At 41.0% G+C, this 27436-nt stretch overlaps 1 protein-coding gene across 4 annotated transcripts in view; it reads right to left on the minus strand.

The window, feature by feature from the left end:
* RYK (receptor like tyrosine kinase) overlaps positions 1-27436 on the minus strand; it is a 64078-nt gene that overhangs the window by 32055 nt on the left and 4587 nt on the right. For 2 of the 4 annotated variants that reach the window (XR_012674786.1, XM_075157869.1), the window contains exons 2-7: positions 13180-13301; positions 11582-11681; positions 10271-10405; positions 7945-8001; positions 6378-6522; positions 2442-2543 (exon numbers count right to left, since the gene is read on the minus strand). Coding sequence is in view for 3 of the 4 variants with exons in the window: in XM_075157869.1 (XP_075013970.1) it covers positions 2442-2543; positions 6378-6522; positions 7945-8001; positions 10271-10405; positions 11582-11681; positions 13180-13301 (661 nt within the window). In the remaining variant the exon portion in view is untranslated. The remainder of the gene's footprint in view (positions 1-2441; positions 2544-6377; positions 6523-7944; positions 8002-10270; positions 10406-11581; positions 11682-13179; positions 13302-27436) is intronic. The other 2 variants (XM_075157871.1, XM_075157870.1) reach the window with 1 other exon arrangement.

Genomic DNA, 27436 nt, shown 5'->3' on the forward strand with positions numbered 1-27436 from the left:
ACCTACAGGTATAAAGACATGCAAGCAGCATGCACTTAAAAAGATTATGTATTAATCTTCAAAAGATTATAGTATTAAACAACAAACACAAGAGAACTCATGTGAATATAATAATCCATGGGGAAAAAAAAAATCACACAGGAATTCTATATAGTATCATGCAATCAAGTCTCATTATTAACACCAAGTAAATAAAACTCCTCCTTACGTACTGAAGCTGATTTACACGACACTGCACTTCCCTGACAACAAGGAAATAAAGATCACGGTCGGAGACTGTCAGAAGACTTGTTGGGGTGAGGAAGATGCCTTACTCCAGCAGGATGTAACCAAAACTACCAGTGCCCTCTTCTGGCACTTCTAGACATCTAGATACACTAATATAGTCAGAAAGGTCTGAATATTTTTGTACAAGTTTATAAATCGCTAGAGAAAAATTTGAGACTTACTTTGATGACTATTTTTTAAAATTTAAACGCTACTGAAAACAAGGTTAATATGATTATGGAAGTATTAAGAATGTTCTTCCTGTTTATTTCATGCATCTAACCTTTTCTCTTCTTACATTCATTTTCCCTGTGCTACCAGGGGTGTCCCAAAACAGGCAAGAGACATTCTGAAACAATACAGACTGAACACAGAAACAGGTCCCACTTCGGCGTAGCAGCTACCACTCATCAAGGTGAGGAGGGTTTAATCATCACTATGGGCTTGGTTTGTAGGCCACCTTCATGACAAGTCCTCCTCTCGCCTTTTGCCAGAGGCTCAGTAATGAGTTTCCGGGGGCCACATTCAAATTAACCAAACAGTGTCACTTAGAGGGCTAAAAACCTGAGGTTGACAGGACATCGACAGCAGAATGTGATCTGGGATAAGAGATGGAAAATAAAAAGACTGGGAGGGACTTCAGGTGGCAAGAGGGAAACTAGCTCAAGAATTAGTTGCATGCTAAGGTCTCTCCCACACTCTGCAGAAAAGAATTTTAAAAATTTTTTTTATATATTTACTTATTTTTATTTTAAAATTAATTCTCCTACTAAGTAAATTTTAAAGGCAGTTTTTTGCAAGGGAAAGATGAACTCAGACGACAAAAAAGATCCCCTTTTTTTTTAAGGAGCTGTAGTACAATTTAGAAGAAAGCCAAAACTTCCAAAACTTTCCCAAAGTTGCAGTTCAATCTTAGGTAAACACCTGCTTCCCCACATGGGGAGGAAACAAGAAAACACAGTAGAGCTGAACAGTAATCATGACATTTGTGCAGTGCTCCCTCATGAATTGGGATGGTCTGTATCACAACTAAGTGCAATCAGAAGAAAATGGGAGAGACTTTTGGGTCTTATTGGTTGCTTAAAAAAAAAAAAAAATCAAGTCATTAATCATTATTTTTACCTAGCTCCAAATAATGGATCTACATTGACATTTCTACTCATTAGATTGCTGAACAAAGTCTCTTCAGGCAGTTAATACAAAACTATTGAGCATTATAGAAGAGAAAATCACTGGTGGCAGTAGATGGAAACAGGAGCTATTTAATTTGCACTTTCTGAAAAGGTCAGGAGTGCCTGGGTACTATTTCTGCTTGGCAGTTCCCACTTTCTATTGAGAAAAACAGCAATTTGAGTTTAAAAGAGATAGAGTTTGTTCTTCTGACGGGCTCCCCCGTTTTTCTCACTTTGTAACATAAACCCTTTCCTCACTTTAGATCTTTTAAAGCAGGCTCTCCAGCAGTAACTTAAGCCAACTGAGTTTGGGCTAAGTCCTGCCTTCTCCCAATGCTCAGTTGTGTAGCCCCATACACGAGCACCAATCTTGGTGCTCGTACAGCTCGGCTACAAGCCAGTTCAGAGACTGAGTCAACCAAAAGCCCATCACTTTACGAAAGAAGTCAGGTTTTGGCTGGCTCAGCTCCCTGAATCGTCTTGCAGCGTAAGTGCCAGCACAGGGGAAAGGCTCACGGTCAGTCCAGTGAGACTGAACTGCCAAGGAACTGCACAAGAAGTGTGTCTACATCGTCCAGCTTCCCTCCAGTGGAAAGAGTCCCTTCCCTGGAGTGATGCTCGAGGGATATCCCTGCACTAGAGAAGACAGACAATAATTGGAGGAGTAGATAATAAATACCTTCAGTAATTACAGAATTAATACATAGCTAAGTGAACATATAAGAACATAGCTAGTATCAGTCTATCACAGACTATATAAAACACTGCCACCCTTCCTTTTAATTCACTGCTCTTTTTAACAATTGAATGTTCTTTCAAGCAAAGCTGTGAACAAAAAGAAATCACGAATATATCACCCTCGTAAAGCTTCTTCCCCATTCATTTCCTTTGCAGGTTGCAGCAACAAGATGAAAAGACTAATCGGTGAGACCCCTACCACCAAACACTCCGTCTGTGTCCCAGAGGGTCTGCTGCAAAGGTCTGTAATCAGATTAACACTTACTGGTTACTGGCGTTGCATTGTTTGGCGTGTCAGCTCGCAAGTACTGTGTCGTCTGTGTGGAAGGTTGGGATAAACCTTGTGAGCTACTGCTGTCACTAATGCTGTTTTAAAACAAAAATGGACATGAACATGACTGCTTGCCACTGTCATAAACTCAAAAGTAACGTATCAAAGTTAAAACCAGAAGATTTTCCAGGCTAGACTTTGAAAGAATGGCATTTCTAAAGTCTCTCACACATTAAAATGTATGTCAGGTAATTAAAAAATCTTAGCACTCCTGTCCTTTGAGTGTGAACAACTTCCTCCTATTGGTTTTGCAGAATTTGCTCTATTTTCCAGCTCTTTTTTCCCCCCCTTTTGAAAAGTCAAGGTGACAAAACATTTATTGCAAGAACCACCCTGTCATACCAGAAACAACAAAACTATTATATTCCAGAGAAGACTTGTAAGCATTTGTTTCATGGTACCAACATCCCACTGAGAATCAACAACTATAAAAGTTCAAAAGCAGTAGCCTGAGCCAAATAACACCCTGCAAAGCTTATCTAGCTTTTTCAGCCAGAGTGATCTCGTCTTGCTTGCTCTAGGCATGCCAGCTGCTAGCTCTATCTGCTGCCCTTTAGTTCCTGGGCAGGAGCAAATATTGAAAAGATATTCCCTAGTTCACTGCTGGAAACGGTTGTTTGCCCTATACCACTGTCCCTGACTCAGCTCTCTTTTACAGACCAAACTGCCCTAGTCTACTTTGTCACTCCTCTCTCTAAGGATACTTGTCGTCCTTTCCAGGGCCACCTACAACGTGCTTTTGAGATATTTTCTTTGGGTAGAAGGACCATAGCTGCATGTAGCATTCAAGAGACAGGCAAGCCATAGCTTAAACCGTAGCAGGATGTTTTCTGTCTTACCCTCATAGAGAAAATCCTACAAAAAGAGTTGTTGTGGCAGTAACGGTCTAAGAACAGGTGAGAAAGTTTGCAGGCAAAGGCAGTACCTGTTACTAGCTCAGATGACAGGGCCAGAAGAAGCTTTTTTGATCTCCCTCCCAAACACACACAAACATCCCCCCCTTTTTGGAAACTTAAAAGCTTCTCCACTTCTGCTGACTGTATCGGGAAAACAAAGAAGAGATTGGTTTTGGGTATAACCCTCTGCCTTGCCAAATAATCAACATTCCATTTGCTTCCTGGGCTGTTACTGAGCACTGACCAAGCAGTGCTAGCCATCCTTGCAGGATTTTTAGACATGCTTGGTGATGCCCTCAAGGACCACTGTTAGTTTTGAAGCAAGACCTCCTTTAAAAAAAAGAAAGCCACATCAACACTTCCCCATTATACTATAATCATAGATGCACCTACTGAATTTTTTCTTTAGAACAGAATCTACTAATTCTCACAATACAAACATCAGGCTTACTGATTTATAGCTGGCCTCGATCTCTGGAAACCTTTTTAAAAGTTATTGCCACCTTCACTGTCTTCCAGGTGTAGGGTTCCCGCACAGTTTTTAGCATGAGGTTAAAAGCCACCATTGGTGGCCTACCTACTCCACTTTAACTTCCTTTAGAGTTTTTGAATGAATATTCTCTGGTGCTGGCAACTTATTACTGCTTATTTTAACTGTTCGCACTATTGCATCTACAAACTGCTTCAATTCGATCCATCCTCCAGCAAGTTCCTCGGAAAGAAGTGTCCTGGCATGGTCACTGCATTAAACACTGATGGGGAACTTGCATTTCGTTTTCCTGCTATGGCTGGAAACTCCTTTTGTAACTTGATCACCTACTAGCTCTATAGATTTCTTTGGCTGGCTTCCTGCTGCAAGCAAGTTTGAAAAAGGAATTATTCTTTTTATGCCTATTGCAAGTTTGAAAAACTACCTTTTTGGTTGACTTCATCCTGGTTTTTAGGTTTAACTTGCTCATGTTTATGAGCTTTCTTAGTTTTCTCACTTGCATACTACGTCAGCTTTTTGACCGATGCCTTCTTGCTTTTAATAACCTCCATTATCCTGCTGTTAAGCCATGCCAACTTTCCTTGGCACTTTTTCAAGTGCCTTTGATAGGAGGTATGCAAGCATTTGCTCTGAACTTTCAATACAATGTTCTTAAAAAGTCCATGTGCAGCCTGTAAACTCAGCTGCCTGGTTTTAGCTTCTATTTAACAACCTTCCTCATTTTTATTTAGTTCTGGTTTTTGAAATTAAGAGCAACAGCAGTGGGTTTTTCAGCCTCTGTTGCTTCTGGGAGGTCGTTAACCATAATGACGTTATCATCTTTGATTCAGAACCCCTTTACAGCAAGGTTTTGAGCTTGTTATTCAAAACCAAAGCAAAACTTGTTTCTTCTCTCACGAGTTCCTTGACTAGTTGCTACATCAAGCAGTCACTGATCATATGGAATGCTAGTGCATAACATTGGGGCTCAGTTATAACACTGAACCAGTTTCTCAGCCAAGCACTGAAACATCACCTCACAATCTCTTTGCTGGCTCCTGTGCACGCTGCCCGTTCTGAAAACGACACTCCGCAGATCCTGATTTTCAGGCACATTTTGCCTCTCTGTGACACCTTTGCTACCACACTAGTTGACCAGAGCTCTTACCCAGGAGCCCATCCAAGGTTTTGTCAGGTCAGGCACCCTCAGGCTCATAAAATAAGTCACCACACGGCTCTCTGAAGAACTAAATCCCACTATCTGCACAAACTTCACAGAAATCATCAGAAGGCCATATACTGATTTAGAGCAAATTCTTTAATACCTGCAAACCACAGAGTATTAACGTGAGATTAATTTTTAGCTTGTATCTCCACAGAAATCAAGTACGATGGAGTGGATGAAAGGAAATTTGATCACACTGCTAGGCTGAGACAGCCTCTCATAGATGACACTATTTACACACTCTGTATGTAATGCTTTTCCTTTCTGAATTAAAGCAAGCTGCACATCCTTTTAACACCTTCTATTGATTAAAAACTCTCAGTAGACAATTAGGCACAAATGAATTGAGGAAAGCTGACAAGATAATCAGGCCTTGAGAAACCATTACGACTTGCTACACTGATACCCCCCAAAAACCAAGTGGTCTGGGACACCAGAGAAGTAAATGGCAGAAAGAAAAACAGAAAGAAACAGACGAATGGATAGCGAGGAAGATGAAAAGACAGAGCCACTCTGAGAGGCTGCAGGCAGGAACAGAACCAGTTCAAAACATCCTTTCAACTGGGGTGACCACCCACGGGCCCGACTGTTTTCCAAAGTATTCAGTTTCAAAACTGCCTGCTTCTGAACAGTTGCATCTGATGCAGCTTGTTCACAGAGCCTCGGCAGAGCCTCACTCCACCTGCTCCAGCCTCCCTTCTGCCTCGGTGTTTAACCCCCGCCCAGCCGGCCGTGTTGCCCCTGGGTTCACGTTACAAGTCCTTTTCACATGCACGTGCCAATTTGGTTTTTCTGGATTGAAAATGCATTTGAGAACGAGCCCCTTTTCAGCTTTATAACCAAAGTTGTGATCCCCAGACTTTACCCTAAGGCCAAAGCGAATACTGGTAAATCAATCAAAATAGAGAAAACTGAAATTCAATCTCCTGCAGAAGTCAGTAAAAGACAAGTATTTTCAGCATGCCCAGGTATCTATCAAGTTTTCCTTCAGTCCTGACAATCCCTGTAAATCTGATTCTGTCCAAATCTCCCCACTGTGTGTCCTCCACACAACTATTCTGGCAAAAACCCAACAGCCACAGTCCTCCCACCCCATAAACAGCAGAGCACCTGCAACTGCAGCCTTTCTGCAGTACAGCACTTACCACAACTCTGCGCAGGTAGTAATTGCTACAGCTTGACATCACAAGTAGAAATTGCAAGTTACTACAGAGCGCTCATTTTGAGACCAGAAGTCCCACAAAACGCAGAAATGCACCTGAAAAGCTCGCATACATACCTGTCATCCAACTCTATCCTTTTCATGCTGTGGAGATGCAAGACAGCTAATATTATTGCCACCAGGAATATAACAGCACAGCACACACCTACACTGATATAAAACACACGGGTAGAAGTGGTGGGAGCTGCGTTTACAGGATCGACTGAAATAGAAAGGTGAAAAGTTACTGAACCTTTCTCAAAAAACTCAAACCAAAAGAAAACAACAACCCCCAACAAACCCCACAACGAACTACATTGTGTTAGTTCCCAGCAGGCTGACATGTCAGGAGGGCAGTGCTGCTGTCCCCAGGCTCGCCCCCGGTGCCCTGCCACCCAGGCCTGGCAGGAGCAGGGGGCAGGAGCCAGCCCGCAGAGGCAGACCATGGTAACCCCCAGAAGAGTGGGCACGACAGTTCCTGCTGCAGCAAAGCAGGGCAGGGCCCAGAAAGCCACTCGATGCCTCCATTTGTTTACTGGGACAAAAGGAGGGTTCCTACCGAAGGATGAAACCTAGCCAGGAACCTCCTAAAATGGTCTTGTTGGTCCTCCTGGTTCTACCTCGCACAACCCCTCGATCCTCCTCCATGGCTCCCATGCTGCAAACACAGCAGGAGCATGGACAAACTCGACCTCCAGCTCAGTTGAGCCCCAAGACAGCAAGCGGCACAGACTTGCTAGTCGGGGCTGGAAGAGCAGGAGTCACCTGCACACCAGGTCACTCACCAATACAGTAAATAAAACGAGACCAACACCTAGGTGCAGTGTGGTAGTGGTGCTTACTCACTGACCGCATGTGCCAGCGCACACAACTTCAGCTTCTCCTCCTGATTTCAGGGTATGATGGGTGGCCCCCTGACCTGAATCTTAACGCAGCAGTGTTAACAGGACAGTTAATCCTCTTTCTCAAAAGAATCTCAACTGCAGTTTTATGGCAAAATTCTGCAGTTGCACCTTGGCAGCAGAGGGCTGTCTGCTGCGCTGGCCTTCAGCTGGTGCTAAGCAGCAACACGGGCAGAAGAACTGGAGGCAGGAAGGGGCAGTAGCCCTAGCTATCCCCAATTTTAAATCACGCATTGTGGAGAACAATTGCCCTGGAAGAGACAGCGGGTGGTAAAGAGAAAACTGAGCAATGCGCTCCACTGCTTTCCGAAAGCATTTTGGCAAAAATGTTTACGTTTTGAGTACTACAGAGGCTGAGCACAGTCAGTCAATGATATTTCCAGCTAGAAGAGGAGTAAAAGAAACTACCTCATCCTATTCATTCAATATCGACAAGTTAAAACAGCAAACCAGACAGGTCCTAAAAATCAAGAAAATAGATCAGTCATGTACAGAAACCAGAGCCCCTAAGACATGACAAAAAAAAGTTGTTAGGAGACTTGGAATAGGTTTTTTTCCTCTTCACTAGTATATATTCCCAGTTAAAATAATTAATTACAAAAAAATTCCCGCTAAAATACTGGGTATAGTGCAAACTACCTGGGGGGTGTTTTCATAGGGAAAGCTGTGGAAACAGAAAGGACATCACAAGTTTTTCAATTTTTTTTACAACCGAAGTAAGATGTACACTCAGAATTACTTACAGATAGCCTTGCTGCTGTTTTTATCAGATGTTGGAGATTTTACTTCTGGTTCAAGCTCTAAACATGAGAGATGAGAGAAGACCATTAAGTTTGGTATACATTTATTATTGACTTCCTGTGAAGGGCTACAATTGCCTCATTTATGGAAAAACAAATCTGCTTTTCCAAATAGGTGAGCTGACTTAAAAACTATAGTTATCTCTAGATTTCCATTTTAAATACCTAACCACTGTATAATAAAAATCACACTTAAGACACATGGGTCAGAAATATTTCCATTGAGGCCATGCTTGAACCCACTGAATCTACCTACCTCAAAAAACCCTCTGGCTTGTCCACCAAAGTCCAAAGCAGCAGACAGCAGAGAGAGGAGGTGCAGAGAATGTGAGTGTATGCTAGGACACTAAACAACAAAGACCTCACAGAATCTGTTACTACAGGATAGAAAATAATTTCTTGAATGTTCAATCAATACTACCCTGACCTTTTGGAAGAAATTCTGGCTCCAGTCTAATGCTACTCTTCCTAGGAAGAAGTTGGAGATGCAGCCATGGGCAATGTGCCTTCTCAGCTGATGCTACAGTCATGAGTGTTTTAAAACTGAAGGATGAAAAAGGTAATGCCTATTTAAAGACTCAGAAATATGGAACAAAAGGCACAAGCACAATACTCAGGTTCCTGCGTGAGAGTAGTCCTTTAGATAAATCTTCATTAAGCTTACTATGAGTCTGGTCACTAAGAGGAGCAGTGCAAATCAAGGGAACGCAGGCTGCGGAGATGACTTCAGATGAACCTCACTGAGGATTCGCACGCAATTAAAGCAATATAATGGATTTCTGTGGCTGCAAAGGCGCAGTCCCACTTGCACATCCCCCTTCCTGCTCCCAGCTGTGAGGAGCTGCCTCCTCCCCGGCACAGCCCCTTCCGACTCCTTGATAAGCCAGTTCAGCCTGATAAACTTGTGAAAAAGCAATCCAGGGGAGGGGGAGGGGGAATCTGAGAGTTTTTCTTCCTTTTTTTTTTTCTTTCCCTTTTTTAAACTTTAGGAGGAACTATTACAAATGCCTTGAGCAAAACCGCTAGCAAGTTCCTGCACATTTTTAACTTTTGTACTAAATTAAATCAGAAATCCCCAGATGCTCTATACCAATCAACACACGTCAAAAAAGTCAGACATTTTTATGAACCCACAGAAACATGATCTTTGTAAGAATCACTTCTGCATAATTTAGGAAGTGGCCCTATCTCACACACCCTGATAACCCTATAGAAACCTCCTCTGCCCATTCAGCAGCTCAATAAGCTATGAATACATAAACGGTGCTGACTTCCCCACTTAGAACATTGAAAAAGTACCTAGGAAAATATGAAATAAAGGTAAAAATGTCAACATTATCAGCCAGACCTCCATTTTCACTAGAAAGAGAGAGACATTTCGAATTAAGAATGATCTTCCCGTAACATCAATGCAAGGAACATGAGTATCACAACATGATGTGCTAAAAAGCCATGCTAGCTCTTTCATCCACACCTTCCAGAAGTTCAACCTTAGACATTCATACTCAACAGAAGTGACAAACCCCCCTCTGAAAAGCCAACTACTGTCCTCAAAGGCTCCAATTAAACTGAACAGTGCCGGGAGGAGCATGTAAATAGAGAGGTGGCCGTCCTCAAACGCTGCCTGAGAACAGGACAGCATTTTTAAGGAGGATACAGTTCTTGGGATTCTCCAAAATAATTTTCTTCTGATGCCTATGAAAATACTTCTAGGAAGAAGCAACAGGAGATAGTAACAATCCAAGAATAAACTGTGCTTCTAGATTCCCAAGTCAAAACACAGAAGAGTCAATCTGGGATTTCTGAAGCCTGCATTATCTACCAAGATCATTTTGTACTCCGAGTCTGAAAGACTGACACCTGCTTACATTCACTAAATAGCCAATTTTAAGTTTATCACAATTCATAAACTAAGTAGATTTTGATGGTAATTCTTACAACAATTTGAATATTCAGAGTGCTGCAGTTTTGAGGAAAATAGTTTCTTCTTTCCAAGCACAACAGACAAAATGCTTTTTGCTATGTACGTAAAAAGGTCAGTCAATGCAGCAAAACACTTGGGGAATTTGTTCATCCCTCAGCTTCTGCTTTTACCAAAAGTCCCCATTTGTCTCTGAAAGGCAAAATTTTACCTGACTTCTTCCTATCCTCTCCAACATTCACTCTCGGGAACTGTTACTCATGTCCTGGATCATATCCCTTCCCACTCCTTTTTCCTATCATACTTTAACACTAAAAGCTTTTTCATATTTGAAATTTAATGTCTTACTTCTGTAGCACATTTTCCTTCGTTTGAAATTTAAAACTGTGATGTTTTTAGATGAATTTATTGTCAAGTTGAGTTGCATTAGTATTGTGACCTCAGAGTCGAGTCTGCCAGTGCAGGAGAGTTCGACACGAAACACTGCAAACAGACAAGAAATAGGCATTACAGTTAAGCTCGAGCACTTCTCAGACATTCTAATGAAAGACTATTTAAATGATAAGGGTCTTTTTAAATGATGTTTATAACGTACATTTTTAAAGAACTTGCTATTAAGAAATGCTATTTTAGCCTTCATGCCTTGTAATTTCAGACAACTATTAAAGCATTAAAGGGCACAGATGTTAAATGCATTTATGTGAGTTATATTAAAAGTTTACAGATTACTAAAATTGTATCTGTGGATAAATGACCATTAGCCATCCGTTAGCTTTGTAGTTAAAGTGCTGTCACAAGACAAAGCTCCATTATCACAGAAAACCAGAAAATCTAGTTTTTCTCATTGCTTTTTCAAATGCTATGAAGATTAGCTTTTTTTACAACCGTTAAGTTTAAGTATTCTGGTCTCTGCAAATCTGACAGGCATCAAAGCTTAACTTAATATGAACTATTTACTTTCTAGCTTATGTACCAGTATTATTTATGCCAACAAAGCAGACACCACAAGCCTAATTCTCTAGCATCTGCTTTCACAAAAAAGTGGTACAAAACCAAAACATCAATATATATTTTATTGCCCTTTGAATATCTAACAGAGTACAAAGAACCATAGCTGAATGAGCAAGGAATGATGATCACTTGCACATTTCCTGAAACAAATAAAATTGTTTCTAGTGTAAATTCTATGGAGGAGCTAATATGTATTCAAAAGAGTTTTCTCGGTTTTAAAACTTACCATAAATACTTTAATGTATTAACAACTCCCACAGATCTTGAAATGTCATCTCTATATTTAGAGAAATTAAAAGGCATGGATTTTAAAATCCATGCAATTGCTAATGATTAGTGTTGAAAGGGAACAGGAACCTTGTGCGTGTACATACACATAAAAACCGTCACGTTTCCTTTCCAGGAAAATCTCTGTCCTCCACTAAACAAGGGGAAAAAAATATTGCTTTCAGACCAATAGTTTCAATCTGTAATACCCTTTTAGCAATGTCATAACTGTTGCAGGTGGTCTATAAACACATTATGTTTAATAGAGAAAAATTACGTTCTTGGGCAACACTACACACATCTTGGAAAAAACAAAGTACCACCCGAAAGCATTATTAGTACGAGCACTAGCTATGCACTTTCAGGGGGTGAGGAGTTTACCTGAAAGGGTGCGAGGAACTTCTCCTTGTAGAGAAATGTTGGCCTGGGGCATAGCCATAGCCATGGGATTATCTACCTGAAATCCCAGTTTATACTCAACCTGCAACAATAGTTGGGAGATGGAAAACACGTAAGAAATCTCTACAGTAGTAAAAAGAAATGCTACATACCTTTTCATAATTCTTCTTGAAAGTAAAAAAACGTATCTTATTTTCAAAGAATGCTGGTGATTTTAGGTGCCCAAATTCAAGGTTTCTCTTATGAAGTCTAAATATCAGACTTCTGTGACAGTTCGAATTAATAAAGCCAAAACAGAAGCCACTCTTGAAATCATTCTTGACAATTTGGGGCAGAATTGGGGCTGTATTAAAAAAAGAAAAAAAAAACAACCCAAAAAAAACCCCACCACACCACACACCTCACTTGCTGATACTTTTAAACTTACTTGTTCAAAAGCCAGATTATTAAAACCGAACAAATTCAAAAAATTCCCCCTCCTCTAGTCAGTTTATAAACTACACAGCCAAAATTGCTTACAAAGTTTATTCAACTATAGTCAAGATTTTTTTTCCACTTAAGAAGCTGATTCTGCGAATATTCATTCAAAAAAGTACAGGACCTATTGTAACTAAGTCATAAGCTCCTGTTGGAAATTCATCCTTCACACTCAGTTGAATGAATTTGGTTTGACTTTGCTTGCCCCATTAGGTTTTTACTTTTTCCCTTTTTAAAACATGATAGGATGCATTTATGTTATCAATTTATTTTTCAGTCAAGATGCCAAGGGTAGAAACATAACCCAGTTTCTGAGTTCCTATAAACTGCACTACACCCATCCTGCAAAGTTAGCACAGAAGACGCCGAGCAGTGCAATCACAGTAATGGAAACAGGGCTACACAAGCTCAAAAATTCCTATTCAAAATTCACAGGCCTAAGAAAACTCAGGGCAGGGACAGTGATGCAGGTAGCTCATAGCTGAAGTTGTAACAACAAGGAAACTCCTTCCGAGGTCCTATTCAAATGCAAGTGACTGAACTGCCTGTGACAGTGGAATGCATATCAAGCAGAAGAGCTGGCTTGCACTGTACCCAATTTATGACAGCGGTTGCTGCATGCTCCAGCCATGGCGATTAAGTGAAATAAAAATCCCTTCCCACTTAATAGGTGCTCGGTAATAACATAATAGATGCTACTTTTATAGGGTCTTCTTGTCTCAAAATGTATGTTTCTAGAAATCTCTAAAACATAATTGCTCTACATTTGATTTCCAGAGGCTTCAGTTCATGGCTGCCCCTTCAATGCACCACCAGAAGAGATTCCGCATCCAGTGGCTTGTGTATATACACATGTCGCTTGCTAGAAGCAAGAAGTACAAAATACTTCAAAAGAAGTGCTTAACCTTTCTAAAACAAGAAAGGAACAGTTTGCATACATATCATCTTAACTTATTGCCTGCAATCATATAAATAATTCTTTTGCACCTAGCATATGCTAATTTTTGCAAAGGAAAAAAAGCCATTAAATTATAATAGTGGTACTCGCTAAGCAATACAGATCACGTATCAAGTATTCAAACACAGAAGTTATGCCTGCTTACCTTGGATTTAGCATGCCAGCTGAAGTGAAGATTATTGGTCTCGCTGGGTATTAAAAGATTGAAGGACAATGCATAGTGATTAACCACATCATTCCTCACGTAAGACAACTCTGCATCAAGACCTGTAATGAGAAAGAAAAGAGTAAGACGGGGAAGAACAGAACCAGCAGTAACACACCAGAGCAAACAACTCTCAGTACCACCAGCTCCACTGGTATTTGAATATTCAAGCAAATACTTCCTCAAGTCCATAAATTCAATTGCAGGTTTGGAGATCAATGCTCATGCATGTCAACATTAACAAGAGTGCTTCGAATTCTTACAAAGCAACAATTTCAGAGAGATGCCGCAGCCTAATAAACAGGTAAAAGTTGGAATGTAATGGAAGAAAAAACGACTTTTCATACAATCCTCCAAAAGAGTCATTACAGACTCTCCTGAATGTATCCCTGTCCGATTCTGAGAATCACAGGTCTAGCTTTGCTCTTATTTACAACTGTGTACACTTAAAACAAACTGCTTTGGATTATCAGCTTATTAACTGCAGGTAATTCTTCCTGGAATAGCACGTTTCTTGAGCTGAGACACATAAGCACCAAGAAATTAACTTCAAGGTAATTGGATCATAACACAAAGCACATAATGAGAGGAGGAATGACATTTGTACACCAAGTAATATTAGTATTTTATGCCTACCCTTTGTTTTCTGGACTTCTAAATAAGCCTAGATAATTAAAAGACCCACAAAACTATTCACTACAGAGCACTAAGGTGCATCTTCCTAAATAAGACGCATACTCTGATATTAAAAATACTGAAGCTGCCATTATCTTTTGCGGCACACATTCCAAGGTCACACTGAATACGGGGTAGGACCCTACAGCTTGCCCTGGGTGTCATTAGCATTAGTGGTAAAGTAAGCACTACAAGTTAACCCCCTTCCAGGCAGCTGTAAAATTAATCCCAGCTCCATATCCTCAGGACAAAACCATACTGTATTTGTAATCAGTACCATTTTGTCTTGTCTCATACAGCTTCTCCTCCATTGCTCCCAGTTAAACACTATCCGGACTCAGAAATATCATATAGAATCATAGAATAGTTTGGGTTGGAAGGGACCTTTAAAGGTCATCTAGTCCAACCCCTTGCCATGGGCAGGGACATCTTCAACCAGATCAGGTTGCTCAGAGCCCCGTCCAACCTGGCCTTGAATGTTCCCAGGGATGGGGCATTTACCACCTCTCTGGGCAATCTGTGCCAGTGTTTCACCACCCTCATCATAAAAAATTTCATCCTTATAGCTAGATTAAATAGTCTAATGTATTGACATGCTAAGAGAACAACTGGGCAAATCAGACACAGGTGCACACTCCAAGCATGACCTAGGCAGAGGGAACCGAGTTCAATTAAAGTATTCACAGTTCAATTGGGAACGTAAATAATGGAGTTATGTTTATTATGGCTAGAAAGTCAAGAAAACTGGAGAGGCTGTGACTCCAAGACGACAGCATTTAAGGCGTCCTGAAGTTATTCCAAGAATCTAGGGCATCATGTAAGTTGGTTTTTTTTGTTTGCGGTTTTGTTTTTGGTTATGTGTTTTTTTTTTTTTAAGAAAGGGGAAAAAAAAAATCAAAGATAACTGTCGAACTGTGTAGACAAGCTGCATTTGAAGAAAGGGAGAATTTGCTTGAGAGCAATAATTCCTCCTATTTAGTGCAAAAAATGGTCACAGATCAGTGCAAAGCGATAAGCATTCTCTTATTCCAGAACATGGTTTAATCCACCTTGTTTTCACAAGATACAGAAATGCAGCCAACATTCCTCTTCATTCTTGTTGCTGATAACCACTTTTACTCCCTGCTGGCTCATTAGTGTCCTGAAACTTAACCAAAACCCAAGAGTATATCGTCACAGATACTGGGGGGTGGCGAGGGGGAGAACCCTACAGGCTGGATGCACGAAAGGAATCAACAGAACAAAGTAATCCCAGGGAGAAATGCTGTCAAACAAGATCTTGAACAGAAAAAGATGCAGGTGATGCCTTAAGTGCTAATGTAATCAGCCTGAGACAGTATATAAAAAAAACGTTAAACCTTTCTTCTCCAATTTGTCCGTATTTCCACTCAATAATAAATGGCAAATGCAAAAGCATATCTACCTGTAAAATAGGGAGGAGGGGGAAGCACACACAAACCCCTTGAAACAAAATAAAACTTTGAAAACAGATAAAAGAAACAGCAAACTTCCAAAATAGCTTGCCCAGATAATTTTTACTGTGTACATGAAATGTACCTCGGATTTAGACAACATGGAAGGAGCGTGGAGAAGAGCTCACAACTATCAGACACTTGCCATTAGATCCGATCAAGAAGACGGGAAGCTTTATGGGCATAAACGTACTAAACAAAGTACTCAAATCAAACCCAGTAAGTATTAAGTTATTAAAAAAAAAAATTTAGGAGGACAAAAGGATTAGCAGTTGAAACAATGAAACTGGAGCAATGAAACTGCTTTTGGAATAAAGAAAACCTTCTCTTGCTGATAAATGGTCACACCAGCAATTAGAGGTTCACAAAAACATTTCAGAACTTGTAACACCATGAGATTTTCAAGGTGATAATCCTTGATTTAATATAAACTTCGTAAAGAAACTGGTCATAGAAATCAAATGGGTACACAGCAATAAAATTGCCTGTTATAAAAACCAGCCTTTATAACAGCAATGTAAAAGGCAATCCTAATTGCAGCTGTCAAGCATATATATCTTGACATGCAATAATATCTAAAGGTGTACAAAACCAAATTACCCTACAGAAGATCAATCAAATCTTTAAGTTTTAATAGTGGTACAACACTGAGTAATTTGATTATACAGACCACTAATGTTTTAATGCCTGTACTGCCACAAAAAGCTAAACACTAACAGATGATGCTAATTATATGAATTTAAACAGCATCATGTAAGAGCAGCATGAGAATCAATGTCAAGTTTTATTGCTTCAAAAAATTATGCTCTCATTAAAAGACTGGCACATAAAAATAATTTAAAAGGTTTTGTAGTATAGTTCTTAACTCAAAAAAAGCAGAAGACTGCTTGGCTTAGTACCCCATTTCCATCAGGGGTCTACAGAAAAAAATGCCCAGGGAAGAATATAAAACCGAAGTAAATACACAGTTGACACTTAGCCCAGTAGTTCCTCCATGCTTCTAGTGTTTGCGGACCACAAACTTCCTAAACTAATAGGCAGTATCTTCCAACAGCTTCTCACTAGATTTTTTTTTTTTCTATGAATTTGGATAAATGCTTTCTCAAACCCTGGAAACTGATAGATACATACTTGGGAAGTGTCAGTGTTTCAATACTGTAAGGTATTTTTTCCTTTTAAGTTTAATAATTAAAACATTTCCTCTATAGCACATCTTTTCCCAACAACAAACTACAGACAAAATTCCATTTGCCATCACAGCTAAGAACCTGTGTCCACACCAGACAAGCAAGCTCCCATCTCCCTACTTCCAATCTGCCACAGTATAGTTGTGCTTCCAGACCATCCTTCCATCCCTAATTTTTCATCCCCTCGCTGCCACCCCCACCTCAATCCTGAATTCCTGAAGCACCTTGTCTATATAATTTATCTCAATCAGGCCGGCAAAACACACAAAAAATTGCAGTTGAACCTGCCAGTCAAAAAAAGCACCTCGCCTGTGCTGCGGGCAGGCAGCCAGGCAGGAAGGTGTGTTCTGCCCGACACAGAGGTGCCGATCACCAGCGACGCCGGGAGCTGCACCACATCCCAGCCATAAGGGAGGGCACTGGGAAGGTACGTACAGGTAAGGAATCGTGCAGGGCACTGCGGCAAACAGCGGCGAAAGCCAGAGCTGTAGCTCACTGATGGGTTGCGTGATCTGAGCATTCTTGATGCAGGCTGCCATCGCTCCGCTCACTGCGTTCCTGGGCTTCCTCCGTTTTGTGAGTCTTCCACTTACAGGAGGAGAAAATTGCCCCATACCCACAGAAATTGCCCGGGCAATGCTGCAGCACCGTGCGTGCTCAAGAGTGGACTCCACACTTCTACAGTTAGTAGATTTTAGCCAAGATAAGGTACGCTTTTCTCAACGCCACATGGGTTGCACAGGTTAAATTCTCACCAAGAACAGCCACGGCACAGCCTGCCAGGCTCCAACAGCCCTGCGCTGCTGAAGACAGAGGATGAGGATACCACTGCAAACATGCTGGGCAGATCACATCCAACACCTCTCTTCCCACAAGTTTGGCTCAAGAGAACAACGATCAGCCTCGGTGAAATGTCAAACAGGTTCAGCTATCTCCACTGTCAAACAGGTTCAGTTATGTTCAGTGAGTATTGGCTGTGAGCTACCTCTACTCAATCAGATACTTTGCTCCTTGTTATCTACACACCTTTTTACACACGAGGAAATGGTGCCTCCTCACTGCTTAGATCTCCAGACTGATGAAGTGCTATTATTAACTCTCTCTGGAGTAGACATTAAAAATGGTTAAGGAGTTTGCAGAAAACACTTTAGGCTCCATTAAGCCTAACTCAGAATTTGTTTAATTCTGCATTTCACCTTTTCTCTTCAGACATGCATACTTATACCTGCCTTGCAATGTTCCTTATTTAAACCTTCAGCAAGCCAAGTTCAAGGAGTCAAGCTGGCACTATGCGGGGAGAAAAAAAAGTGGGGGAACACTCCTCAGTCAGTTTAACCCCCTGAATTAGCGAGGATGCTCAGGAGCACTCCATGTGGAGGGCAAGACTGCAGCAGCACTAACTCAGACGGAGCTTATATTAAAATAGTACTGTTACCTTATCCAGATAGTCTAGGCTTTTTTTCAAAGCATGCTTTGGGCATAGGTAGCTTCAAAAAACCGTATCAAATTAAGCAAGTCACTGTCAATACACAGCCTAAACCAGCGACCTCAATTTTTTTTTTTTTTAAAATGTGTAAATCTCTTTCCAACACCGTGGCAGCAAAGATGTAATCAGCCTACATAGCAGGTTGCTGAGGAAAAGAAGATAGGAACAAGGTTTGTTTTCCCAATTGTTTCAGATTTTAAGAATGCTTAGTAAACTACTCAACTACTACACTAAAACCTACTGACTGGTGGGGGGGAGGGAAAATGTAATTCTGCAAGATGTCGGGTTCCTCCTAAGGTGTTGAACACTTTTGCCACCTTGCACTTTAAGAAGGGCAAATACACCAGCACCCTGTAACAAACCCAAATTGGTATGTAACGTTTTATGTCACATATTGAATGATAAAAGGAGAAAACAGGTGGCTCTAGAAGAAAAACACAGATGCATTACAAACAGCTAGAGAAAACGGACGGTTCTTCAATAATCATTTTCTAGGCAAAGCAGTAAAACATGAAGAAAGGGGCGGATAACCTTACAAAGAAATACCAAAAAATTGTTGGGTTACATAAACTGCAGAGAAGGAGAGGAGGCTTTTCAGAAACGCTTCTATTGGTTTAAGCAGTATATTGGCGATCAACGATGAACACTTTTAAAACACAGGCTGCCGTTTTGCTTTGGCAAGCCTCCTTAAACAAGTCCATATGCAGACAATGCGCAACACTAAAGGATCTAGTTTCTCATTACTTGGACTTGACTAACCTACACCAATCCACATGAAAACAGTAAGACCAATGCTTTGCTTTGATTTCAAGGCAAAAACGCCACCCTTTTACCCAGGCAACCCCTAAATCTCATTATTAATTTCCACATCTTTGTACCTCCCACGCTTGGGCACAAACTTGAAAGAATAAATTAAAGTTGAACACAAACAAAAAGGTAAATTTAAGCAGCACCACAGAGAAAGTCTGTCATTCTTTGCACTGTTTAACATAACAAAACATCTGAAGAAGCTCAGAAAGGAAGGGGAGAGGCCAATTTTCATTCCCAAATGCAAAAGATGCTGAGCAGTCCTTGTGTTCATGACAAAATTGGATCATGTCAGTCTAGCAGCCTAACAAAACACTTATTTTCAAATGCCCTTGTGTAAATGCAGTCTAGCTTCAACTCTTTTTTTTTTTTCTTTTTAAGCACAATATAAAAAAGAAACTTGCCACTATCAGCATGTGAAAAATTGGATTTTATTCTTATGAAGCAAATCTATCCTACAACACGCACTAGTAGTAACACATTCTTCTTAAAGATGATGACCATATTTAGGCGTCTGTTACCCCAGGTAACAGACTTCAAATCATCATAACATAATTCTGGAAGATTATGTCTAAAAAATCAAGAATGAATGTGCAATGTAATAGTTAGATGAGATTGCTCTTACTGAAATACTGCTTGCTGCAATATGAATATTAGCCCTAGTCTAATTGCAATCTGCTAATGATAGCTGATATAATTGGCTCTCCCAGCTGCCTACCCAACCCTTTGGTAGATTCCTGTCTGTGCACAGAAATGACTGGAATTAGTGCCTGTTTTCTTAATACACTAGTCTGTAATTTGTGTTTCTTCATAAGCAGCTGAGAAATCTCTGCAGTGCAACGTCAGACCACCACAGCCCTCACAAAGCAAGCCACTCCTGCTCCTGCTCACAGCCACTGAAATAAATTAACTGAGAAGAGTTACACAGTTAAACAAGTTATTATCTTTATATAAATATTCTGTTTGTTCGGAGGTTTATGTGCTCCAGAGAACGATGCCTCCACTCCTGAGCAGCTCATCTGGGTTAGCCCTCTGGCCAGGCCAGAAGCTTCCACTCCAGGGTGAACATCCACATGAAAGAGTATGAACCTCAAGCTTCAACATCCCTTCACCATCACCCACTTCCCAAGTCTGCGCAACCTGCTCCCTAAACACAGCCCTGGACAATTTACCTTGTTGAAGAAAGATACCATTTTTTTCCCCCTTCCATCTTCCTTTCATTAAAAATGCACAAGTCTGAAACACTGACTTTAAATCCTAAGCTTTCCTTTTTTTGCAACAGGTTCTGCAAATGTGCACTAGAAGAATTCTGCTATTTTCTTACCGTCAGCCTAAGCACAAGGAAATGCGGCTGAAGAATTAAAAATCAGCTCTTGACTACTGAAACTTTTTTTTTTTGAGGGCAGAAAGAACACTTTCCCAGAGGAAGCCTTCTTACTTTGAATGTATTTAATTAGTTCACTTCAACAAACAGCTTACACGGGTTGAAACTACAACTGGGAGTTAAAAAATGTGGAAGTCAAATACAAACTGATCCACACGGATCAATTTCATTTAGAAAATAGCAAACTATTGGAAATGTAATACTAAGCATCTGAATATATATACACACACAAAAAAAACTTCTTATATCCTATGTGTACATATCCAGCATATACAACAATGAAAGTGAACTTTCCTTTAATAAAACAAGTAACAGATTATAGCCTTCTACTTGCATTTTTACTTAAGTTTTCCATAACACTACAGTCTGCCAGTTATACCTGTCGGTCAGGAATTTAGGCTGAAATACTTGCTTTTAAACATCTTATAGGCCATGAGTCTCTGGAAAAGATGACTGATGAAAAATATCACAGGAAAAAAAGTTAAATCTTAAGTAACATGGAGATGATGAAGAAACAGCTTTTCACTCTCATAACACAGGTGCCAGAGAACATCAAAGGATGTTGTTCAGTGTCAAGCTTGAAAGAGAAATCAGCAGACACCAATCCATCAATACTTACTAACACACTTTCTACCTTTTGCTTAGAAACTTTTCTTCCCTGACTGTTGAGTAGTCCTTCTGCTCATCACCCACCTGACACTTACTAAAAAAAAAAAACATGAAGACAAAAGAATCCCCCATTTTGGGACAACTTCCTACCTCTACGTGAAGTTCTTCACTGCCTATGTGCATCTCTCACAAAAGAGCTCTTCAACCCTTTCTTTCTAAACTTCAGTCTAAGCTTTGTGAGAAAGGAATGTCTTATAATCTGGTATCATAGGCCTTGGAAAAAACAGTATCAAGTGCATGGAAAACAGACTAGAAATAAAATCACAGCTTGATACATCACCAAAGCATATCGAAGTGTGCAAACTCTTTGTGGAATTGCTCTAACATTAGGTCGTTAACAGAGGCTCCAGAATTAAATCCATTCTCACCTCCATGGAAGACTTCTCCCACCAGAGACTGATGCCTCCTTGCGAATAGCACGGTTGCTTTGGAAGCCAAACTCTGCCCAGCGGTAGCAGAGAGCATGCAGACTGTGGTTATTTACACAAAGGGCTTTGTTACCTGCGCAGAGTTAACTTTTCATGAGCTGGAGATGGAAAACAGTATGTAAGGCATTCAGTGTGAGGAAATACTCAACATAACTTCAAGGCAATGATTGCATCCTTGAAAACCAACCAAGACTCCCTAGTAGGGAATCTTAGTACGAAACTTCCCAACATCTAGCACGCAGGAGGAAAAACTCTTAGCTGAGAGCTCTCATTAAATCCTCCTGAATCTTCACTGACAGATCACCCACAATTCACCTTATTGATGCTGTTAAATAGAATTTGCAAGTTCAACACCACAGGCAAACAGGATTTTTCTCACTGAAAGGTCTTTGTGAAAGTCACAGAGTAGACCTCTTCCCTTTTAGGGGAAGGAGCTTCCCCCAGGAGATGGCACTTGCTGAAGTGAAAGCATAAGGCAATATTTAACTCAATCCATACCAAAAGGAAGACATTCATTGTTCCTAGGACCCAACTGCTTACCCTTTTGTTTGTCTTTGAACAACAATTACATTTCTACAGCCTGCCTGCTTATTCTTCTCTCCTTCACCTACAGAAAAATCTTCATTTTTCTGATAGGTAGGATACAAAAACAGTTGTGAAAATGGTTAGAAGATGACACTCTCCTTAATGGGGAGGAAAGGAGAAAAAAAAACCAACAACACATATCTTACAGAGAATACAAGTAAACTCTGCTCCTGAGAACACCTTCTAAATGAAATTTACCCATTTGAAACTTAAAAAAAACCCCAAAACCTCACACAAAAACAACCTAGTAAACTCCCAACAAAACCAGCAGTCACTTTGCTATTCGTAGCCAGACCAGTGCATGCGAGTTACCCGAAGGGCCGATTCCAAAGGAGAGATGCAGTAGAGATGCACAAGACAGATACTTGACGGCAGAGGAAAATTAGTGCCAATGACCTACACAGCAGGCAAGGGGAAACGGGACAGATGGGAATAGGATGCTGCAGGTACAGGGTTGGAGGTGGCTGAAAGGGAACTCTATAATATGAAAACATAAAGCTAACTTTAATGAGCAAATTAAACAACTTTATTCTTAGCACACGGAATAGTTGGGTATATTTATGAAATAAAAATTTAACTTATTAGTAATGGCAAATGTCTCATAACTATTGTAACATGAAGTTTGACGCTCCTTTTGAATTAGAATGAAAGTAAACACTGAGAATAGAAAACAAAAAGAAAAGTTCCATCCACGTGAATCGCAGCTGCCCAAGAGCACACACCTCGAAATAAAATAACTTCAGATCAAATGCTTACTAGTATCACAAAGCTTTCGAACTGAACTGCTGTAATCTTCCCAGCCAAAACTCAATCACCTAACAAAGGTATATCAGACATCATTTGGACTCGTGAATAACGTGCATTTGCAGTATTTTAGTGTCACCTACCCACAGAAGTTGTGTCACTTTTTTTTTTTTAGTTATAGTAATGCACCCACATGTTGATCCAATTATCCCTGTAGGCAAGACCATAAGGTACAATAGCATAAGGCACCTTTAGAATGGTGTCCCTGCCAGTGGCCATGACTATTTCAGTAACAAGTACCCAACTGAGTACAAATTAAAAAAAAAATTTAAAAAAATCACACACATCCCTCCCTTGATGCATCAGACCTCTTGGCCTCGAAACTCTTGCTTCTAGTTCTGTGACGGACGGGCTGCTGAAGGGACAACACATCCTTCACATCTGTTGAGACACTTTGGAAGACTTCCATCACAGCGACACTAACTGTTCAATGCAAAACCAAGCTCCACACGAACTAACACAGGTCTATTCGCTTCTGTGGCAATCTCTGCACTCAGGAAAGCCACGGAGCTTAGTTTTTTCTTTTATTAGGAATTACTCTACAAGGCCATCCACTAACTTCATAAAGGCTAAAACAGTTTTGAGAGGATAACCATCTTTAGTTTATCAACCTGCTCAGCTTCACCTTGGTACCACTGGCATTACGTATTCTGAGCAGCTGCAGCTTTTCAAGCCTACCAAGCAGCAGCTCCAACGTTTACGTTACTGCTCTTATCTTTCCCAAGCAGCATGGTGAAATCAATATACTGGTTAATTTAATTACGGCTATTCAACATCTAGTAAGTGGCAGCAAAATTCTAAAGCATCACATTAGTTTCATGCTGTTGCTTCTGCTCCCAGATCTCCAAAGCAGTCAGTGCAAATATGCGAGTTATCCGCTTGAAAGAAGGACAAAGGCAGAGATGGAAGAGAAATAATGCGTTTGAAGCCTCTACCATCGCGCCCTTTGTACCGCCACAAGGCATTTTCAGAGAGTGTTAGCATTTATTCTTACATGGGATCTGCTGGTGCTGCTGCCATTCAGGGGGAAAAAAAAGGAAAAAAAAAAATCAATTCATCAGGCACAACTCATTAAATGCACTTCACCCTTTACACACTCCCTGCTTTCACAGTTGAGATCTCAAGCACGATATTAATACTGCACACTAAGTTACTAGAGGAACAGCCTCTAACTAAAGACCCTTCCACTGCAAGAAAAGTAGGAGCCTCAGTGATATTTCAGTCTGGATAGTTTCAGGTAGGAATTGGTCATCAAGCAATGCCATTTCGCTAGAGCTCAGAACAACTGTAAACCAAGATACATTTGGAGTTTGTCTCATTAATTCAGCTTTTCCACTATCCAAACGCAACTCTGAATAGCAGAAGGGGAGGAGAAAAACACAAGACTTCCCCAAATACTTCATCTTTTAAAGTACCCGCACACCACAGTGTACAGTATAGCTGCCTCCACAGCTCCCACTCTCAGGAAAATGGCACCCTGGGATTTTTCATGCCTGTGAGCATGAGCCTCATCTCTTTTATTTCCCCCTGCCCAGGTAGCGTTTAGCCTTCCTCCCAGTACCGTGAGCCCTTCTTGCTGGCTTTTCTCACGCATGCAGGGAGCTCTTTGCCTCCATTTCCTCTCTCTTGTTCCCATTCTGTCCATGCACTCACTGGAGGGAGAAAGAGAGCATGTATTCAAAGAGGCCAAACAATCAACAGTGATAAATAAGATGCTGCCAAACAGAACACAGGTGTAAAATCACAGCAGTGAGGAATGCAGCTTCGGGATTTTTTTTTTCCCTTTCATCGGGCTAGCCTTCGGTCTCAAGAGGTCAGATTTCTTCCAAGTCCCTGACACACAAATGTTACAAGAGCCACAAACATTTATCACTAGACAGACCTTGGCCTCTCAGGAGCTGAAATGGCTGCTTCCTCCCAGGGCTGAACGCAGACAGAGAGCCGCACGAGGAAGCTAAGCCGCCTGCTGCCCATGCAGTCCCTCCTGAACGGCCAATTTGCAGAAGCAAATGGCTTTCTGCAGGTAGGATTCAGACTGAGCCACCAGCATTTTTAAATCCCAACCAATAAGCTGGTGTGATAAAGCAGGCTGCAGAAATCAACCACCCACCTCAGCAATGCTGAGTAGATCAATACACACAAGGACTTAAGCATTTCCCAGACTTCCCTCTTAATGGCAGTCACACAGAATAAATTATTTCAAAGCAATCCTAACCCAGGCTAGAAGCTGCCTCCACTGGCATCACTCCCGATGGCCTTCCGCAGGCTATTTCAAACTTCTGCTGACAGTTTGCAAGCATTACATATATTGCAGTGGGTTTATGTGACTACACGCATCTCTGAAGAAATGGCTATCCACACGCTATTTGAACTTTGCAAATTAAAAGTGAGGTAACAGAATGAAAAAGGGCAGAGGAACCCCAAATGCAGCTTGTTCTCATAAACCTCAAAACAGTATCAACATGAACCGTGGTACTTGGTAAATCAGACGGACAAGTATCCAAGCGCACTGAAAGGCTCCAAAACGAAAACAGATTGCTCAACTCCGCGATGCAAGTAACTTGTCGCAACCTGCTGCAGCTTGCAAGCAGCCAGATGTTGCTGCATGCACCCTCCAAACGCCCTGCCAGTCTTTATCCCCCGATTTCTCCAGAGCAGACTTGAGTGACATTCGCCTGCAACACTAAAAAGCCTGTCTAATAAGCACCAACCACGGACTATCATTAGGCTAAAGGGCTTTACAGGGCAAGGTAATAAAATAATTATCCTAAAAACAGAACTTCAAATTAAGTGGAATATATCAGAATATCTTCGGGCCATCATCAGCAATTCAGTTTTGTTACAGTGCATGGCGTCTGGCAAGATTAGAAGCTTGCTTTCGATTCAGCAGTGTGCACCTACAGTAATCTTTAATTTTAAATCCCTTTCAAATGGTAAAATGAAGCATTAACATGCAGGGTTTTGCACTTCTGCAAAGACAGGCATGTGGACCATGGCAACGCAATACTTATTTTTGCATACAACATGCAAAAAGCAACTGTTCTTCAGAGCCAAGCACTTAAAAGCTAGAAAACGAAGATTTGAAAACGTGTATACAACAGAACCAGATTCTGAACTGTACGTCACATAAACACTTGCTTCAAGACCTCAGGATACTCAAACATCTGCTCTTCAGTGGACATCTCATTCATCCTCCTCCAGCTACACAGAGGCTCTTTACTGTATTTTTTCTGTCCTAAAGAGGCCAAGCACCTGTAAGTTACCCATCTCACATGGAAATTTATCTTGGGTGCTACTAACAAAACCCACTCAGAGCACAGCACTAGCTCACTGTGATACTGTCAAAGACAGGCATGAGTAGGCTTTCAACAAGGCCCTGAAGCATTTCAAGAATCACAAGAAAGAAATACTTCAACCTTGCAATAATTTGAACATCCAGCTCATCCCAGCACACTGATTTTCAGCTCACTTTCATAACAGAGACAACTAACCAGGCAACAAAGGAGCAAGAGGATTTATTTCCAGTCACTATAAACTCAGTGCAAGTACCATGAAGCACTTTTGATGTGAACTCCTGTTGCTAACTCCCCAAAATAGTGACATTAAGAAAGCTGTTTCACAGTATAAAATTAAGACATCTTAATTAAGATCAACTGCTGCAATAAGTAGATCTTTAGTCTCCATCTAAAATATACAAAACTGCATTTGGCCTATAATTTACCAGGGCTCTGCTGGAGTACACGTGTGGAGTACTGGGTCCAGTGCTGGGCTCCCCCATACAAGAGACATGGAGCTACCGGAGAGAATCCAGCAAAGGACCACAAAGACGATGAAAGTGACTGGAGCATCTGTCCTATAAGAGGCTGAGAAAGCTGGGGCTGTTCAGCCTGGAGAAGAGAAGGCTCAGGGGAATCTCATCAATGTACATAAATATCTGAAGGTGTGTGCAAAGAGGACTGAGCCAGGCTCTTCTCAGTGGTGCCCAGTGAGAGGACCAGAGGCAATGGGCACTAACTGAAACGCAGGAGGGTCTGTCTGAACATCAGGAAAAACTCATATACTGTGAGGGTGACCGAGCACTAGCACAGGTTGCCCACAAAGGTCTCCATCCTTAGAGATGTTCAAAAGCTTCTGGACACAGTGCTGGACAACCAGCTCTAGGTGGCCCAGCTCGAGCAGGGGGTTGGACTGGATGACCTCCAGAGGTCTCTGCCAACCTCAGCCACTCTGTGAGTCAGCAGTATGATTTAAAAAAAACAAACAACTAAACCTCTGCTATAATAGATTTTGCATCTCACAACCAGACAACTCATTCCAGTAAGCTGTACACTGGCTTCAAATGAAATTCTAGAACACGCAAGAAAAAGTCACGTAAGTGTTAATTAATTTAACTCTGTAATTAAGCAAGCGCAAATATAAAACCAACAGAAGACAACATTCAATACGATTACTCAGAAGAAACTAGGCCAGAAAATACTAAGTTTGCAAACTCAATGCAAACATTGTAGGACTTCTGACTTTAAGATTCTCCTGCAATTCTAATTTAGCCCCCCCCCCCCCATACGTATGCATTATGATAGTCCTTAGTTACATTATAACATGCTATTTTTCTCCCCACAGGACTTAAGTCTCATTTAGTGTTCAGGCTAGACCTGTCTCTAAAAAGAACCAGAGCCATGTGATGAGGAAGGCTATCCACA

This window comes from Calonectris borealis, chromosome 9, assembly GCF_964195595.1.
Source record: "Calonectris borealis chromosome 9, bCalBor7.hap1.2, whole genome shotgun sequence".
NCBI classification, from domain to species: domain Eukaryota; kingdom Metazoa; phylum Chordata; class Aves; order Procellariiformes; family Procellariidae; genus Calonectris; species Calonectris borealis.